Source organism: Cloeon dipterum, chromosome 1, assembly GCF_949628265.1.
Source record: "Cloeon dipterum chromosome 1, ieCloDipt1.1, whole genome shotgun sequence".
Taxonomy (NCBI): domain Eukaryota; kingdom Metazoa; phylum Arthropoda; class Insecta; order Ephemeroptera; family Baetidae; genus Cloeon; species Cloeon dipterum.
Genome location: NC_088786.1, coordinates 15,906,150 through 15,923,803, shown reverse-complemented (window position 1 = coordinate 15,923,803; position 17,654 = coordinate 15,906,150). Strand labels below are relative to the sequence as shown.

The window sequence follows — 17,654 nt, the reverse complement described above, 5'->3', positions numbered from 1 at the left end:
TAATTGTTCATTAAAACCATCAGGCTCATGGAATATAGTTCAAATCCGCTATGGTTACTATCTATCAATAGCAGTGACCAAATTTTGACATTCTGAATTCTATGTGCACACAATGTCAAAAGTTTTAACTCATATCCTCAAGCCTAAATATATTGCATTTTGTATTCAAGTGTAAATCATACTTTAATGACCATGTAGTTCGCAATAAATATACAACAAATTAAATGCCATCACTTGTGAGGCAGCAGAAACTTTTGAGTAAACCAATACACAATTATTGTATGTTTGCCAAATTATTCAATTGGCATTACTCTTCCTAAACCCCTGTGTCATTCTCGCTTAGAGAAACGGAATGGAAATTAAAGACTTTGGCTCAAAACAACTCTTCTTGAATTTTTCGCTTCGTGTTGTGTGCAGCATGTTATCTGCAGCAAACTTAATTGAGTCGCAGGAGAACAGCAGCATTCAGAAGACCTGCTTCCTTCAGGGTTTTGGAATCGTCTGTCAATTCCGCACTAGGGAAGGTGGTTCGCAAGTAAAACGTCTGATTCTGCAGGTGAGGTCTCGCACTGTAACATGATAAATTAACAACGATAAATGTTATGATCAATGATATATGCTAATTTTCTTGCACTGCATTTCCCAAAATTGTGACAAGATTATGAGAATGATAATAAATCGATAACAGCATAACATGATATTCATTGCAGAACTCGTTTACAAATTTAAACTTTTCCTTTGACTCTTGATGGAAGAATAAACAGCAGCAATTATAATACTTACGTTGAGATGAATCTCCGTAGGTCCCCAACTGTGTGAGTGTGGTTCAGGTTGGCCAGAAGGCGAGATCCGTCCATGAGTCGCACTTGAACTGTGGTGGAGGGTTGTGAGGGGTCAACTGGGACTGCGGTCTTGGCAGAATCTTCGTTTGACTCCTTGTCTTTCTCTGTCATTGGTTGAGTGACTCCAACAGTGACAGGTGTGGGACTGCCAAGAATGTGTCCTTTGCCGGCAAACACCTGGACCTTTCTCTTTGGCGCTGAGAATTCCTCCATGTGGTGGTCCTCCAGGTTCACGTTCACTTCTCTGCCCCTAGCCTGGTTCAACAGTTCTTGAGGAACTTCTCTGTTGGAGAGTTTTGTGTAAGAATCACGACAGCACATTTTGAGAGTAACCGCTTACCCATTTTTGATGGAATCAAGGAACGCCTTGTTTTGCTCATAATCCTTCAGTGGACCATCATCAATGCTGAATCCAGTCTTCCACATCTTGATTGTCATCTGCAGAGGAACAGTTCTACCTTCATTTGAAGTTGAAGGAATGACTAGAAGATTTAATTTTGATTAACTGGCTCTGTTGCAATTAGTCTGTGTTATTTTAGCTTACCTTGCGATTCACTAGGCGCCTGGCCAAGCCTGTAACCTGTCCCACCAAAAGCTTTGGATCTCTTGCTGGAGGATGCCTGGCGCGGATCAACATCAACTTCTTCAGCACCGCGTCTGAGAAGGGGACAAGTTAATCAGACATCAAAGGTTAAATTATGATATTGTGGACTTACTCTCGAACAGACTTGAAAATGTCCTTCACAATATCTCCCTTTTTCTTGGATGGGCCCAGGATTTGTTGACCACTGTGTTCAGAACCACCTGCATAAAAGGCTTGGCCTTCTTCGTCAGAGCTGCCATCAGAGTTATCTAGGGTCCTCAAGGTCTGGATCCTGGATTAAAGAAATTGTAGCACTGTGTCATTTCAATTTAAATAAATATGAACATGAAAACGGTTCATTGCGATAAAGGAAACATTTGTCGCCTGAGAAGTGTGATTATGATTATTGCACAAAATGTTAAAGAATCAAGATAGAGGAGGAGGTATTATGTAAACATCAATATATTTCAGCGCATGACATCATACCCAGAAGATGAAGTTTTCTTCTCAGACTTCTTGGTTGTTTCTTCAGGCTCAGTCTTAACTTGTGCTGGAGGACGTGGAGGTGCTGGGACTTCCTGCACGATTTCAGGTTCGTCACCCATGTCAGATCCTCCACCATTCTCATAATAGCTGGCAATGGCCAACTGTTGGCAGAAGAAAGTTGTTGAAACAAGAACAATTTAACAGTTCAATGAGGCGCATATTAAGCATATATAGTCATATTATTACGAATTTCGATTAGGCTATGATACAATTAAATTAAATAATACGGAACCTGAACACTCCAGCCACTGGACTCGAGGAAGAATTTCGCTTGGTCTGCACCTACGTTGGTGAGTTCCATGAACTCGGCTGTCATACGTTCTTGGTCTGCCATCGCACAAGATCAAAGCGGTCCTACTCTTGAAGGACAAATTCGGGATTTGAGGAGATAAATTTAAATAACAAATCGTCTAAAAAGCCGACAGAAATAACTCTGCTTCTGCTCTGTCACGATGCTTTGACTGGTGTCTGCTGTCTGCTGCCTGCATACGACAAGCAGGCTAGCAAACATAAAAATTAAAGAAGCTTTATTTTAGATTTCAGACTAACAAGAAAATTGCAACTTCTATAATGATTATTCTAAAAAGATAAAAAACCAAATATTTTCATGACTATTTTCTCAATGTATACAAATTTATTAACCCTGAGAAAAATACATCAATTTCCCACTTATTTCTTTTATGGTGAAGCTTATTAAGTTTGCTAAGTTGACGACTGCTATTTAATTTTGTAATCCCATTGGTTGGAATACATATTCCCTTAGGTGTTTAACTCTTGGAGTGGGAAAATGGAAATAAATAATAATATAATCTTCACACAATAATATACACATAATGTAACACGCAAGTATAAATTTTTGACCTTCCTGTTTTTAATAAAGGCTAAAATACATAGCTCATTCAATCATGAATAAAAAATATCAAAATTTTCAAATGAAATCTATTGATTACGATTTAAGATTGAGACGGTATTTTGATAAATTAAAATATTTGAATAAACGGAATTTACAAATAGGCGAAAGGTTTTAAAATTTAATTTTGTTTTCAGTATATAAGATGTTGTTAATGACACCAGCGATATTTAATTCATGGCAACTTCACCTCTTTTTCTTAAAATTGTATATTTTACCGCACATTTTACACAAAAATTGAGTAAAAATAATGGTGTTATTTTTTACTTAATCTCAGAAGATCACTTCTTCCAGATTTCATTTTAGATTATTTAAATAGAGATGTTTATTCAAGGTATTCATTTTGCTAAAAGAAAAATAGCATTTTTGTGGGGTTGAAGAACTTTAATAATTAATTGCGAAATTTGCAGAGAAATGCAAATTTTCACCTTAATTTATTGGCATTTTACTTAGAAGTTCACGAATTCTGTCCACCACCAGTTCATTGTCTCCAGTGCACATATCTTCTGTGTAAGGTGCACAAATTGACACTGCTCCACCAACAATCAATATCCCATTTCCAGACTCCTCACAAACCATCCTGTTCTTCAGTAACCAGTTTTTCACCGAGTCGATGCCAACATTATTTGAAGCTCTCTGAGAATTGTGGTCAGGTAAAACCCTTGAGACATCATCAGCGTCCAGGTCAGAGCAATCTTCAATCGAGACCACTGAGTGTCCCATCAGAATCTGTAGCTTCTTGGAAACAATCTCCAACAGAACAATGCTGAAATTGAAAGCATGAATACTCTGCAAATATGTATATATTTGTGCAAAACATTTTACCTTCCTGATACAGGATCTATTGAGCACACTGTTCCTGTTGTCGACTTTTTATTACTTAAAGTCACCTTCACAACCTTTCCAACGTGATTGTAGAATTTGAAAATCCTTTCGTCTTCGTAGATTGAATGCATTTTAAAGAAATACTCGTTTCAGCTTTTAGGATACATAAACTTTGCAGTCAGTCACGGATCCAGACACAGACGGCAAGATTTATAGTGATGTGAAGCCATTCATTTGGTTTGTTATTGAGCACCGCCCCCTTTCTTTGCAGCTGATCAGCTGAATTCATTGTTGACGCGCTGGAATAGCAAATCACTGCAAGCCGCAAACATCTTGCTAATTTTTCTATCCGAGCCTTGGAAAATGTTTAGATTTCTGGTAAGCCCTTTTCTTGAAAAAATATTATTCAGCCCGAACCAAAATTCATCACAATTATTCTGATGTTGCATCAACATTTTTTGTACCCTGAAAGAATTCAAACTGTAACCGAGTTGTGTTGACAATTGAGTCTCCTATAATAAGTTGATCTAGAAGATTTTGAAAAGCAACAACTAGAATTAGTCGTGCATGTCGTCATTAGAGCGCGTGTCTGATTTGCGCCCAGCTCAGCATTCCTATTTTTACTTTAAAATCTGCTCCCATCTAAAAATAGCACTTGCCCCATGGCGGCTTTAGATGAAGGCTGCACGCCCGATTGATAGTTTTTAAATTGTCCAAGTAGTGCAATAATGACGATCGTAACATTCCTTTACAATGCACTTCTATTCACGTTCATCGTGGTGCATTTATTAGTAGGTGGAATTGTAAGCGGAATCCCTTTCCTCATTGCTTTCTCTGGCTTCTATTGCTTATTTTATTTGCATTCATTATTAGTTCAAGACGTCAGTTAGTGGAAATTTGCCAGCAGCACAGCACGTTCTAAATATTGAAATATCTTATTCTGATCCCATCCTTGTACTATGTTAAAAGCTTAGCGGTACCAAAACAAAATGATGATATGGACTTATGTTGCAGCTAACGTTCGGGGCAGGAGTCTACGCTGGAGTATATATTAGTCAAAACTACGAGGTATTATTTTTTCAATTTCTCAAAAATATTTAACCAGTGACATGATGGTTTGAATCCATAGATTCCAAGAGTTGACGAACCATCAAAGTTGTGGGAAAAAGTTAAAGGTTGGGCAGATCAGCATAAAAAGGATAAATAGATAAGCAAGCAATTCAAGGTGACAAAGAGATTGTCATTGATGATTCTTATGACTTAATACTTTGTCTGCAGATGCCAGAAGAAGATTGCACATTGCACTTGTTAGGAAACAAAGAAGCGAACTGAAGATAAATTATTTTAAATATTAAAATGCCATTAAATTTTGTTAACTTTAAAGCACTTGTATGCAACCGTCGCAATAATTATGATAATTAAAAAACGTACTTGCTAACAAAGTTGTAATGCAAGCCTCTTATTAAAATTTCACCTTACTCCGGTCGAATTTAAGGGCAGAAATACTAATTTAAGATGGATGGATGCTGGAGTGAGCAAATTTTTTTTGTTTATTTGAACATCAAACACATGACAAACATAAATATTTAGAAGTCTGTTTGTAACAGGTTTTTATGTGAAAGATATGCCTCCTCCAAGGTATTCAATTCTCTGTTGTGGTTCCACAAATGCAAGCCAGTCTGAGGAATGTGTAGGAAGAAGACCCATACTGTGGCATTTATAGAGAGCCAGAGCAATGTTGAGAATGTTGCCGATAAGATAAACAAACTTTTGACCAATCACTTGATTTCCTTCAATCACCTTAAATGCTGAAATTTTTTCGCAATTAAATCACAATTGAGATTTATTTTTATCGCATTAAACACTACTTGCCTTGCTGCATTGTGAAGAGTGATTTGAAAGGTCTGATTATCAACATGCCAACCATCATAATAGGGAAAATCGAGATCGAGTTTCCAGCCATATACATCAAAAACAGATTCATGGGAACCTGCAAATTTAAATATAAGTAAAATTGTCATTCTTGACTCAATGCTTGTACAGATCAATCAAACAATACCTGTTTAATTGGTCCCAGAGCCAGATCCCACGACTTCTTTATTATTAGGTGACTCGAATCATTTTCCTTGGATGACTCGGCATGCACCTGGACTGCAGAGGGGTTATATCCTGGTGGCGAAGGAAGACTGACACTGCACGCATTATCGCTCTTGAACCTACAGAATGCAAAATATAAATTTTTCTTTAAGAACCATGAGGCATAATCATCATACTCTGCGCTCCCATCAAAAGTTGATAGCAAAATATTTCATTCCTTTTTACACTACCAACATTTTAGGTGCGGTAAGATGAATGAATGGTATACACGCTGTTTTCCTAGCTCACATTTTGTGTGTGAATGTATAGTACTAAGGAAATTAAGTACAATTCACACACGAAAATTCCTATTCCACTTAGTTTGTGACTTTTACACACGGTGTGTACACTTCCCCATAGATGTATGAGGTCCTGATACACCCATGTTTCTCGCACACATTTTGTGTGTGAAAAGGTAACTAACTGAAGTGTACATTTTACCCGTCTATATTATACTCAACATTAACAGCTTTAGTAAACTTTACACATAAATAGGATTATTAAGAGAAAAATTAAGGCAAGCTCCATGATATCTTTTTTTAGAATTATCAAAACTGTTTGTAGCTTGATGGGGCAATAATAATATGAATAATATTAATCAAAACCGTGTGACTTTTAGACAAACCTTGTTGAGCCAAAATCCAAAGCCCATCTGGGCTTTTTCTGTGATTTGGATGCGCCGCTGGTTGCTGTTTCCCTCATATTTCAAACAGTAGCTTTAATTAGCCCGCAAGTAACAAAATTATAAGGAATGTGCGGATCAATTAATTTAGATAGTTTAATTTGGACGTCGAGTCAACGCAAAACCAAAATACATACACTGCCTCGCCCCCTTCGTAAATAAGTTGATCGAAGTAGCATCTGGTGGACAAAAGGCAAATGAAAACAACATCCTCATCGAAAAGGAGAGGGAGAGGGGGAAAGACAAAGAGCGCGACACAGAATCTGGAGCTAGCAATGTCAGAATTGTATAAAAATTAAAAGGGTTTAAATGTTATGCCATTAGCCATTAAGCAGATGAGACTTCGATAGTCGCTCTCCGTTTAACATTTCAGCTGTATTCGCCAGAAAGATGAAGGAGGATAAAATCTCAAAGCTTGCGAGTTTTGTAGCCTCGGTTTTGATTTTAATTTTCCAACCTCTTGCCCTGATACTGCAATTTGCTTATGTGACGGTCTTTTCATTATTTGTTTGGAAGCTACCGAGAGTATGGACCATCATCAAAACATTGCCAAGAGATCTTGGGTGAGTTCCTTTAAATATTTCTAGAAATCAATCTAATTAATTTTTTATCATTGTTGTTTCTTCTCACACTAAGTCAATACATTCATAAATATGCTATAATAAAAAAGTCGTCAAAATTAGTTCTTTTAAATTTAATTTACGTGAATTTTAAAGTAACACACGTACTCAAGATTTTTGTTCTATGCCAGGCATCCTTATAAATTACAATAAGTATAGAATAAAATCCCAATTTTTTCATTTATTTTTAATTGGACATTTTGCATTGAATTAAATTTTAAAAATCTGTATTTTTTGTAGTTCCCACCATCCTACTTAATATTAAATTAAATCATTAAATGACCATGTTAATGTTTCGGCTCATGCAGTAATTAACACCTTGTAATTCTTATTAACACTTTGCAATTATAAATATATGTCCTTTATATTATGTCCCTTATTAAAACCTGACCAAATCGCTAAATCCGTAAGGGACCGGTGGTGACGAATGTTTAACCACCGTGTGTAAACTATTTTTTGCCGATGTGGTCAGGAAAGGAAAAAAAAATAACGGAAATTTTATTACGTATTTTGTGGCACAATATATCTACATGCAAAATTTCATGTGTGTGGTTTTAACTGACCGTCACTCTTAGTGGCTTAAACATCAAACATACCACAAACACCTTATTGTTGCATGAAAATCCCATGACAAAGAGAACGATATTATATTGACTGTTAATTTAATTGCTGCCACACAATAATTATTTTTTTTATTTTAAAATGATTCATAATATATTATTATGTGTGCACGTTATTCAGTTGAGCTGATCGTTGAACTTTCTTTGGACGTATTTCTAGATTGATCTTACAAACAAGATTCTACTCACAGTGTTGATAAACAAAATTATTTAACTTTCGATATCATGCTCAAACAGATCTAGGGTACAATGTGCACGTAAAAATACAATAATAAACCATTTACTTATTTAAAAATGTGACCCTTGTTTGTTCTATTTGGTAGAGATCGCGGGCGGATATTAAGCGTTATACTACGCGTTAATAGGTTGAGTGTGCATCGATCAAGATAGAGAAGAGAACATAACATCATTTTACGTAATATTGGCGGCGTCATTCACTTATGATCAAAGTGTAATTTAATATTATGCATACGTAGTGGAGTCAGATGTTATGACTTATGCGTTCAGATCATGTCACGTGAAAAATAGCAATCAAAAGGTGCAAGAAATGTACACAGTATATATGTTGTAATTTTTATCAGAGATAATGTCACAATAACAATAAGTCAATAAGAGATTAAAATGCAAAAATGTTTGATCTGTATTAAATTAAAATTTTAGATTTAAAATAATAGCTATCTGGTTTCTTCTTCGTTTTGGAAAAAGCCTGGCAGCTTTTTTGAAGGATAGGAAGTTTTAAAGCAACGAGGATAGAGTCTGTTTACTCTGTTTGAACTTTTTTGTTGTTTTTCATCAAATTGCTGTTAACAAATACTTGCGGTCATCGGAAATTAGTGATAATTGCGAAATTATTAACAATTTAATGGTGCTAAAATAAATAGGATGGCATATTTATTTTCATCTTTGAGAAATTAAATCATTTTCAATCAAAATCGCATGACTCATTCGTGATAACATTTCAGCTTAGTCAAAGTGATGATCAAAGTGAAGGCAGAAAACAGAAGATTCAAGAAATATAACATGTCACCCGCATCTATGCTCTCTGACCTAGCAAATGACCGACCTGATGATGTCTTTATTCTATTTAAAGACCAAATCTGGACGTACAAGCAGGTGGAGCACCTGGTTGCTTATTGCCCTCTGCGCAGAGATTAATTTTTATTTTACTGTTGTAGCTGGATGAGCTGAGTTGGAAAGTAACGAACTGTTTTCACAAAAGAGGATTTAAGCAAGGAGATGTGGTTGCCCTTGTGAGCACCAACAGACCAGAATATGTGGCCATCTGGGTGGGCTTATCACGACTAGGCGTCGTCACGGCTTTGGTCAATACGTCGCTAAGGAAAAAGGCCCTGCAGCACTCGCTCAATATTGTCCGTTCAAAAGCAGTAATCGTCAGTAATGATCTTGTGGACGGTAAGATTTTTTTTCTTTTCGTAGACTCGTCATTTACACTCATTTTAAAATTGTGCATCCGGCCCGGAAGACCATTAGTGTAATGCTATTTCAGCAAGTATAAAATAATATTGTATAATTGCTTGAAATTTTTGCTATATTTAAATTTTCCAATAAATTTACTAAGCAAATTTTAACCGATAGCAGTCTTGTTCAAAAGTTAATAGATTCATTTATTGGGTGTCAATCAAAAATACAGTGCTATTAACTGAATTTTTACTTTTGAAATATTTCCAGCGATTAGCGAGATCAAAGATGCCATTCCTAATGCGTGCAAGCTGTTCAGCTTCAACGGTGCCGATCAAAAAGCCCAGCATTATGAAAGCTTTGATTTTCTGAATCCGCTTTTAAATGCCGAACAAGGACACCCTATTGAGAGCCTCAGATTTCCCAACTACGACAATGCCCTTTTGTACATTTTCACTTCAGGAACCACTGGACTTCCAAAAGCTGCAATTATGAAAACGTCAAGGTAAAACCTTCCAAAAGATTTTCACTCATTTTTCTCATATTTGAAAATGTGAATTTTAAAGGTATCTTTGCGTGGCTTTGTCGGCTATAAACTTAGCGAAGCTTGATTCAAAAGATCGACTTTATATTCCGCTTCCATTGTACCACTCAGCAGGAACGGTTGTCGGGTTTGGTTCTGCCTTTACCCGTGGTCTCTCGTGCGTCCTTCGAGAGAAATTCTCAGCATCCAAATACTGGGAAGATTGTTCACAAAACAAGTGCACGGTATTAAAAAGCCGGATTTTCATGTCATTCAATTAAATCTGAATTTTAAAATAATCTTTTAGGTTGCGCAATACATCGGAGAGATGTGCCGCTACTTGCTTATTGCCCCTGAAACGCCCTTTGACAAGGACCATAAAGTGGTAAAAATGCTAGGAAATGGGCTCAAAGAAGGTATCTGGAAGCGGTTTTTAGACCGTTTCGCCATTCAAAAGGTTGTGGAATTTTACGGCGCCACTGAAGGCAATTGCAATATAGGTATGAAAGTTTTCTCGCTTTTTATGGACCCTTGAAGTTAAAAACATTTGCAATTGATCGCAGTAAACAGCGAAGGAAAAATAGGAGCGGTTGGATTCTTACCCATCATTTTACCAGACTTTGCTAATCCTTTAGCTCTTGTGAGGGCCAACGAACAAACTGGGGAGCTCACGAGGGACAAGGATAATTTTTGCATAAGGTGCAAACCGGGTACATTATATAGGCTCAACCTCTGTCTGGAAATTTTTAATACTTTGAGACAGGTGAACCTGGCATGATCATCGGAAAAATTATGAATAGTGACGCTTCTCGACAGTTCCATGGCTATCTGAATAATGAATCGGCGTCCGACAAAAAAGTTGCTTATGACGTTTTCACCGAGGGAGACAAATATTTCATGTCAGGTATTCAATTGTTTAATATTTTCAAGTACCTGCGTTAATTTAATTGATTTAGGAGACATTTTGGTGAAGGACGAGTTAGGCTATCTTTATTTTAAGGACCGAACTGGCGACACATTTCGATGGAAGGGAGAGAACGTTTCAAACGTGGAAGTAGAGAATGCTCTTGCTGATGCGGTTGGATTGAGAGATATTTGCGTGTACGGCGTGGAAGTAATTATTGACTTTAATGAAGCAAAATTTTAGTACCATTTAATAAATTCATTCATTAGATCCCTCAAAGTGACGGACGCGCTGGCATGGCTACCATTGTTGATGCCGATTCAAGTTTGAATTTAGACGAATTGGCTAAGGCGCTTTCTTCGTCGCTGCCTTCCTATGCCCAACCTATTTTCCTGCGCATTGCTCAGAAAATTGACATGACGTGTAAAACACAATTAGCGATAAGCATCCAGCGACGCTTGTACTAATGACGTGTGTCATTTTATTTTCAGCAACTTTCAAGCTGAAGAAGTTCAACTTGCAAAATGAAGGCTTTGACCCTGCAAAAGTTGGAAACGACACCCTTTACTTCCGTAGGGCCAGGTCCCTTCACTTTGAAGAGCTCACTCAGGAACTCTACGGTGAAATTCTGAGTGGAAAAATAAGATTTTAAAATAGAAAGCATTTTAATATGCATTTTCAGAGAAGACAAAGCAAATTGATAATAGTTCAGCATTTTTTGACAAAAAAAAATCCCCTCTGCCTTAATCACCTTATCCCTCTGTCTGTTAATACGAGAATTAAATTTACAATAATTCGTTTGACATCGCGAACCCTCAATTATTGATGGTTTAAAATAATTTAACATAAGATATAACAACATAATGTAATTATAGAAAAGCATAATTAAATTTATGTGCTGCATTCACATGTATCTCTATTGAATTTCAATGTAGCCCCGGGGGTTTTGATAATTATACCATAGTAATAAAACTTGTGAACACAATAAAAATTAGAGACTTCTTAATTTTGTTGATGCAATTTATTTAGTATACGTTTTATCTAAGTTTGTAACCTTTTTTAATTTTATGTGAATAAATTTATTTTGAAACTATTGTGTGTATATATATATATATTAAGTTATTTTTAACTAAACATACGTAGAAGCATGGCGTTATTCCCACTTTTCAAAATATATACTTATGATATTTATCATGGGCGACCACTTGAACCCAAAAATATGTAGATCATACAGATACTGAGCCAGGCTGTCAACTATATATAATGTGTTAAGATGGTAAACATTTGTGCTGCAAAAATCCGCAATACATAATTGTGGTTTAGAAATTTGTTTAACTCTCTCGTTTCCTTACACAAATTTACTGATAAACTTCACTAATCAAGCAGCCTATTTTATCAGTTGAGGTAAAATAAATATTTTTAGGTACATATATCCTCCAACTGCATCATTTTTTTCGTGTTTAACTCCCCTGTCCCCATTCTCCTCAAAATGTTTGATACATATATACATACATACCTAATCTTGTATTAATCTTATTAATGCATCAAATTAATAACTTTTGGATGGAGTTTGGAGTGTAATATTATGTATATATGTATAGTGTTCCATGACCTACCATATACATATACACCACAAGCGATGAAGCGTGAGCGTGAAGCAACTAACAAAAAACTTATCAATGAATGGAGCGCCATCTGTCAAGGGAGTATTAACATACACATAGCTGTTTTAACTCACTCAGATGGTGGGAGCCGCTCAGCAGCCGACCGACCGTCTGATTAGTGTTTACGTTTAACGTTACCGCCACCTCACCACCACCACCACCTGATTCTGAGTCTTGTTTCCTCGTCGACGACCGGCACGCTGTCGTTAAGAGGAAAGAGGACTCCCCAAAAATTTAATTTCATGAATGAAAAATATTGAGTTTTTCCTAAACGTTGTTGCAAAGAAATCTAGGGTAATCAGGTGTGATGGAAAACGACGAAGATCAAGAAAATGAGAATGGTATTCCCAAAGGAATCAAACTTCATAAAGAACTTCTTCACGAGCAAGATTGCTCTAACAATAAGGTGACACTCTTGTTCAATCGATTTTTTACTTGATTTTTTAATGCGCTGCCCATATTTTACAGCCAACAGAAATTGATGATTTTATCGTCTTGAAACCAATCAGCAGAGGAGCCTTTGGGTTTGTAATTTTGCTAATCCATTTGTTTATTGCTAGTTCATTGAAAAACATGCAAATAATCTGCAGTATCAATCTTAATTTTTAGGAAAGTTTTCCTTGGCTACAAGAAAACTAACCCTGACAAGTACTTTGCCATAAAAGTGATGAAAAAATCTGAAATGATTCATAAGAATATGGTCAGTCAAGGTGAGAGCAATAATAATTGTTTAACAAATAACTTAAAAATATGTAGTTAAGTTGAACCTTTACAAAAATAAAACCAACTTTGCAGTGATAACCGAACGAAATGCTTTGGCCCTGTCTCAAAGTCCTATGTGTGTCCGCCTCTTTTACTCGCTTCAAACGAAGAGCTCAATTTATTTGGTAATGGAATACATGGTTGGCGGAGATTTGAAATCCCTGCTGAGTGTTTATGGCTATTTTGACGAAGCCATGGCCGTGTTCTACTGCGCTGAGATCGCTTTAGCCCTGCAGTATCTCCACAGGTGGTTTTTATTTTCCTATTTGTTTTGTAATTAATTAACCATTTTATTTACTTATAATTCAGTCACGGAATCATTCACCGCGACTTGAAGCCTGACAACATTTTGCTTTCCGACAAGGGACACATCAAACTCACTGACTTTGGACTGAGCCAGATAAGCCTGGACCACAAAGGTGCGGAATCTTAAGAATTGGTTAAACTCATTCAGTTGCTTCTCTGATTTAGAGCTCCAATTATCTGATCTGCTTAACACTCCTGCAAATGAATTCGGAAGAACACCTGGTCAATTGCAGTCTCTCACGACTCACCTATCATTTGTAAGAAAATTTGGTTTAGATGCTTCAATATTTACTTAACTTTGTGCAAACTGTAGGGATCTGGACCTAACTCTGAAGTCGGCTCTCCTTCTAGCGATAAGGATGTCGGTGGTATAAAGCCCTACACCTTGGAAGATGCTTTGGAACGCTGTGGTAGAACAAAATAATTATATGGCTGCCATTGCCTTTTAATTTTGATAGTTTAATCATAAAGGAAATGTTCTAAATTTAACAAACCAGAATAATTAATTTTGATTTGAAATTGTTTTTGGATATCAACAAAATGGTTCCCGTTTTCAGTCAATGCTGGTAATGAAAATCTGAATAGAACTTCACCAGACCTGAACACATCCAGAGATTCTGAGGGCGACAAGTCTTCTCTGTCAGGAGTGGCACATTTTCTTACTCCGGAGAGAGACATGATTTTAGTAACCTCTCCACCGAAACAGGCAAGCTTTAGTGATCATCTTGAAACAACTTCACTCAACTCTCAATGGGCATTAGGATTCAAGCAAGAACAGCAACGCTTCATCTAACTCGTACTATTCTTGCGAGAGCAGTTTGAATAGCGGGAAGAGTGACTCTACCCTCAGCGACTGCTCTCACGTAACTCTGCAGGCGTTCACCCCCAGTTCGATGGAGATCTCTGGAGATTCTGCCAGAGGTAATTTTATATTTCATTTTTATTTTTCTTACTAAAACATTTACTAGTCAATGAGCTGGAAATTTATCCGGAAAGAGATTTTTCTGTTCATCCAGTCAATTCTTCATTCTTCAATTAAAAAATTAGTACCAAGGCCATAAAATCCTTTTCCATTAGACTATCGCCCTCATTGGAGGAACTCAAAAATTAATTTTCCCTTATTTATGGAGGATAACAAATTCTTCCAAACAAGGACAACAATATGATGACAAGTGTTAAGGTCTCACAAGATTTGCCACATGCTTTTTTATTATGCATTCTAATGAATGCAGCTGATCTTGCCAAAGATCCAGAATCCTCTGCATTTAATTCTGTTGAACAAACGTTTCAATGCCAAGAAGATCCTGCTAATTAGGCTTGAGGGTCTATAACAGCTTAATTTACAGTACAAGAACGTGTAATATTACATCTCTTTGCAACTTTTACCTCCCATTAATTTTCTAGTAAAATATCTGATGAATTTGTAAAAACTCAAAACATTTTCTTTATTGCTATTTTTTACAGTTAGCCTCAAGCGGAAATTCAACCAACATACTGGAATGACCCAAGAATTCAATGGCTTGGATATTTCCCATGCTCGGAACAAGATGCTGAGAAAAAATATGAGCCCTGAAAACAGTACGCAAAAGAAAATAAAACGTATGCGTTTTTAATTGAAATATTTATACATAGCAAGCACACCAACGCAAGATCTATGCTGCACTCCGAAAACGACTCAACGGCGAACCTCGCGAAGAAGGAGCACTGTCAGCAAAATTGAAACAAGCCCTACAAGCTTTAACTTTAAAAAACTGACCCGATTCGAACTCCCGGAGCCTTCTCCAATATTAGCAAGCCCGCCTGAACGAAAAATGAGCAAGGTAGCAGTTGTGAAAGTAATCTAAGCATTTTGTGCATCGCAGTGTTTTCTGTAGGACGCCTCCACTACCACCCCATTAAAGGCGGTCACCACCCCGTTCAGAACGCCCAAAACGGTTCGCCGCGCCAAAAATCAAAGCTGGATCAGTGATCAGAGGATCCTTGGTACTCCTGACTATTTAGCACCTGAGCTACTGTGCCGCCATAAGCATGGCCCAGCCGTCGATTGGTGGGCTTTGGGCGTGTGTTTGTACGAGTTTGTCACAGGAATCCCTCCGTTTACCGATGAAACTCCTGAGGCTGTTTTCAACAATATCCTCCATAGAAGTAAATCACCAACTCGGCTATAGGAATAGTTTGCTTTAATTCTGCTTTCATCAGATCTTGAATGGCCAGAAGGCGATGAGGCAGTTTCGCAAGAGATGCACAACGCCATCGACCAACTCTTGACTGTCGATCCTGAGAAGCGTCCAGGAATCAATGAGGTCAAGGAGATGAAACTCTTTTCGAGCATCCCATGGGACGGGCTGCTCGATGTTGAAGCGCCATTTGTGCCCGAGCCCACCAGCAGCACTGATACCGCTTACTTTGAAGGTTGGTTTCATAAATAATCAGTTTATTAGATTGTGCTAATTCAACTTTTATTTTGAACTTAACTAGCTCGGAACACACTGCAGCACTGGACTATCTCAAACTGTGAGTTAAGCAAATTAGTGCCATGATTTGTGACTGCCAGCAAGCAATCAATCAATATCCAACAAAATTTACCGATACTGTGATGTAATCATGCAGATTACAATAAGGTGACTTTTAATCTTAATTTAAACCGATTTCAACAAGATTTTAAACTTGCTTTAGGATAGATAAATTAGTATTAATATAAAACTTTGGATGCAAAATGTATTTTTGTAATTACAAATACTCATGCCAGTACCTGCCATCGTTTCTGATTTCTGTCAAAACTTGCGAAAACATTAGCTTAACAGAATCAAACTCCATCACTTGATCAGCAACCAGTGAAAAAAAGAAATCCTCATAAGAATGGAAGTTGAGGTACCGTCCGATCTTCATGTTGATATGCTTCTCAAGAAGTTTCAAAGCCAACGACTGGTTTTGGTTGACGGCTCGCAGCACGATTTGGTACCTGCGCATGACGTAGGGTCCGACCGCTTCGTTGGCCTGGCTGAAACATAGGTTGCCCGCGTAAGACAGCCAGCGCCGCAGCTCCTTTCTGCCAAAGGCTCTCTGGAGACGCTCTACAAACTCCTCCCAGGCAATGTCTTCGCTGAAACCCTGCAACTCCCACCATTGCATCGCCGTCTCCTTCAAACTTTTGGTGACAAAGAGCACCCAGTCGCACCTGGGCACGCTGCATTTCTTCAATTCGTACTCCCACTTTCTGATGACGATGTTTGGGTCTTCGTGCGGCGCGGCTGCGAACATGGTCAGTCTTAAGTGCTCGTTGACGGTGTAGGTGACCTTGGCGTCCTTCTGCTGGTCAGGGCTCGCCGCCAAATGGCCGTACGCAACCGTGGTCCCCGCCTGCTTTTTGCCTCTCCCCGAATCCTTTCTTTCCAGCTTACTCTTGAGCTTGTTCACCTCCTCCTGCAGCTTCTTCACTTCCAGTTTCTTCTCTGAGTTTTCCTTCTCCAAAATAGTCATCTCGTCCCCTACCAGGCTGACCCGTTTTTTCTCCACGAGAGGCTCAACCCCGATGTTGTCCACCTTGTCTCTTGTTGCTCTTACTGGCGCTGCTGCTGCTGCTTGCTCTGTCCCTTCAATCACGTCCATCACGTAGGCCACGCACTCCTGAAATGGAGCGCTCTCTTGCCAATCCTTCAGTTCGGCCAAGATGCACAACTCAAAAAGCTTGTTGAAAGCTTCGCCGCGCAAGATCTGCTCGCAGTACTGGCACTTTTCATCGCCGTTCTCCCTCATGATCGGTGTCAAATCACCTTTCATAACCAAAGTTTCGAGGTAGTGGAAAATTCTCGACAAATAGACCATGTCTTTTGGCTTCCTGTAAAGGACCCTGCTGAAAATTTTGTTCAGCGACCACAGTTGCCGCTTTTCCGGATCCTTAATTTCCTTGCAATTGCCGCATAAGTATTCGTCATTGGACAGAATATCTAAGGAACGCAATCTTTGCATGCCCGACAGCTCGGTTTCTAACGTGTATATCATTTCCTGCTTGAATTTCATCTGGTCCAACAACTCATTGTGCTCCATTACCATGGTTGAGATTTTTCTGTATATCTCTTGCTCATTCTCAGGTGGACCGTCAGACTTCTCCATCTATACATAATCAAATCATGATACTGAAAATAAATTTTAAGCCCTTACCTTAAAATAATTCCAAGTTATATTTTAATCGCCGACTACAGCGCTGGATGGAAGCGAAAGGAATATAAGTGCTTATCTCTCGGTATTTGTTAATTTGCTGATAACGTCCTATCTGTCTTTCTAACTACACACGTGATAAAAACTCCTACCT

General features: G+C 37.9%; 6 protein-coding genes and 1 long non-coding RNA gene across 7 annotated transcripts; 3 read left to right on the top strand and 4 right to left on the bottom strand.

The window, feature by feature from the left end:
* Positions 1-157: 157 nt before the first annotated feature.
* Positions 158-2,458, bottom strand: p47. Its single transcript, XM_065475722.1, has 7 exons — positions 2,204-2,458; positions 1,912-2,072; positions 1,559-1,717; positions 1,387-1,499; positions 1,183-1,324; positions 784-1,125; positions 158-569 (listed from the first exon to the last, which is right to left on the bottom strand). Exons 1-7 carry the CDS (start codon positions 2,303-2,305, stop codon positions 437-439), a joined length of 1,152 nt encoding a protein of 383 aa, XP_065331794.1. The 5' UTR covers positions 2,306-2,458; the 3' UTR covers positions 158-436.
* A 786-nt stretch (positions 2,459-3,244) lies between these two features.
* LOC135934173 (uncharacterized) lies at positions 3,245-3,874 on the bottom strand. Its single transcript, XM_065475724.1, has 2 exons — positions 3,707-3,874; positions 3,245-3,647 (listed from the first exon to the last, which is right to left on the bottom strand). Exons 1-2 carry the CDS (start codon positions 3,835-3,837, stop codon positions 3,311-3,313), a joined length of 468 nt encoding a protein of 155 aa, XP_065331796.1. The 5' UTR covers positions 3,838-3,874; the 3' UTR covers positions 3,245-3,310.
* A 71-nt stretch (positions 3,875-3,945) lies between these two features.
* On the top strand, positions 3,946-5,155 carry LOC135934174 (uncharacterized). Its single transcript, XR_010574079.1, has 4 exons — positions 3,946-4,084; positions 4,721-4,774; positions 4,836-4,931; positions 4,985-5,155. It is a non-coding gene; the product is annotated as an uncharacterized LOC135934174 (long non-coding RNA).
* A 75-nt stretch (positions 5,156-5,230) lies between these two features.
* Positions 5,231-6,664, bottom strand: EMC4 (ER membrane protein complex subunit 4). The gene is made up of 4 exons (XM_065475723.1): positions 6,468-6,664; positions 5,766-5,922; positions 5,579-5,696; positions 5,231-5,514 (listed from the first exon to the last, which is right to left on the bottom strand). Exons 1-4 carry the CDS (start codon positions 6,542-6,544, stop codon positions 5,318-5,320), a joined length of 549 nt encoding a protein of 182 aa, XP_065331795.1. The 5' UTR covers positions 6,545-6,664; the 3' UTR covers positions 5,231-5,317.
* Positions 6,665-6,835: 171 nt separating this feature from the next.
* On the top strand, positions 6,836-11,703 carry LOC135934169 (long-chain fatty acid transport protein 4-like). Its single transcript, XM_065475719.1, has 11 exons — positions 6,836-7,087; positions 8,727-8,877; positions 8,940-9,177; positions 9,454-9,688; positions 9,750-9,951; positions 10,014-10,206; positions 10,270-10,416; positions 10,470-10,610; positions 10,663-10,820; positions 10,880-11,033; positions 11,102-11,703. Exons 1-11 carry the CDS (start codon positions 6,915-6,917, stop codon positions 11,260-11,262), a joined length of 1,953 nt encoding a protein of 650 aa, XP_065331791.1. The 5' UTR covers positions 6,836-6,914; the 3' UTR covers positions 11,263-11,703.
* Positions 11,704-12,407: 704 nt separating this feature from the next.
* gwl (serine/threonine-protein kinase greatwall) lies at positions 12,408-16,093 on the top strand. Its single transcript, XM_065482008.1, has 14 exons — positions 12,408-12,680; positions 12,743-12,798; positions 12,884-12,984; positions 13,070-13,283; positions 13,346-13,455; positions 13,508-13,599; positions 13,656-13,752; positions 13,900-14,048; positions 14,104-14,263; positions 14,807-14,920; positions 14,975-15,162; positions 15,217-15,487; positions 15,542-15,754; positions 15,821-16,093. Exons 1-14 carry the CDS (start codon positions 12,582-12,584, stop codon positions 15,880-15,882), a joined length of 1,926 nt encoding a protein of 641 aa, XP_065338080.1. The 5' UTR covers positions 12,408-12,581; the 3' UTR covers positions 15,883-16,093.
* LOC135938397 (uncharacterized) lies at positions 16,073-17,623 on the bottom strand. The gene is made up of 2 exons (XM_065482020.1): positions 17,504-17,623; positions 16,073-17,455 (listed from the first exon to the last, which is right to left on the bottom strand). Exon 2 carries the CDS (start codon positions 17,453-17,455, stop codon positions 16,073-16,075), a length of 1,383 nt encoding a protein of 460 aa, XP_065338092.1. The 5' UTR covers positions 17,504-17,623.
* Between the last annotated feature and the right edge of the window lie 31 nt (positions 17,624-17,654).

Excerpts from the sequence above, each read along its gene's own strand:
- p47 (XM_065475722.1), bottom strand. The coding sequence starts at position 2,305 with ATGGCAGACCAAGAACGTATGACAGCCGAGTTCATGGAACTCACCAAC. Across the intron at positions 2,073-2,203 it reads CCAGTGGCTGGAGTGTTCAG|TTGGCCATTGCCAGCTATTA; the intron begins GTTCCGTATTAT and ends TTCTGCCAACAG. Across the intron at positions 1,500-1,558 it reads ATTTTCAAGTCTGTTCGAGA|ACGCGGTGCTGAAGAAGTTG; the intron begins GTAAGTCCACAA and ends TCCCCTTCTCAG.
- LOC135934173 (XM_065475724.1), bottom strand. The coding sequence starts at position 3,837 with ATGCATTCAATCTACGAAGACGAAAGGATTTTCAAATTCTACAATCAC. Across the intron at positions 3,648-3,706 it reads ATAGATCCTGTATCAGGAAG|CATTGTTCTGTTGGAGATTG; the intron begins GTAAAATGTTTT and ends TTTCAATTTCAG.
- EMC4 (XM_065475723.1), bottom strand. The coding sequence starts at position 6,544 with ATGAGGGAAACAGCAACCAGCGGCGCATCCAAATCACAGAAAAAGCCC. Across the intron at positions 5,697-5,765 it reads CTCTGGGACCAATTAAACAG|GTTCCCATGAATCTGTTTTT; the intron begins GTATTGTTTGAT and ends TTAAATTTGCAG. Across the intron at positions 5,515-5,578 it reads ACTCTTCACAATGCAGCAAG|CATTTAAGGTGATTGAAGGA; the intron begins GCAAGTAGTGTT and ends AAAAAATTTCAG.
- LOC135934169 (XM_065475719.1), top strand. The coding sequence starts at position 6,915 with ATGAAGGAGGATAAAATCTCAAAGCTTGCGAGTTTTGTAGCCTCGGTT. Across the intron at positions 7,088-8,726 it reads ACATTGCCAAGAGATCTTGG|CTTAGTCAAAGTGATGATCA; the intron begins GTGAGTTCCTTT and ends ATAACATTTCAG. Across the intron at positions 10,611-10,662 it reads AGACAAATATTTCATGTCAG|GAGACATTTTGGTGAAGGAC; the intron begins GTATTCAATTGT and ends TAATTGATTTAG.
- gwl (XM_065482008.1), top strand. The coding sequence starts at position 12,582 with ATGGAAAACGACGAAGATCAAGAAAATGAGAATGGTATTCCCAAAGGA. Across the intron at positions 13,456-13,507 it reads GATAAGCCTGGACCACAAAG|AGCTCCAATTATCTGATCTG; the intron begins GTGCGGAATCTT and ends TCTCTGATTTAG. Across the intron at positions 14,049-14,103 it reads TAACCTCTCCACCGAAACAG|GATTCAAGCAAGAACAGCAA; the intron begins GCAAGCTTTAGT and ends AATGGGCATTAG.
- LOC135938397 (XM_065482020.1), bottom strand. The coding sequence starts at position 17,455 with ATGGAGAAGTCTGACGGTCCACCTGAGAATGAGCAAGAGATATACAGA.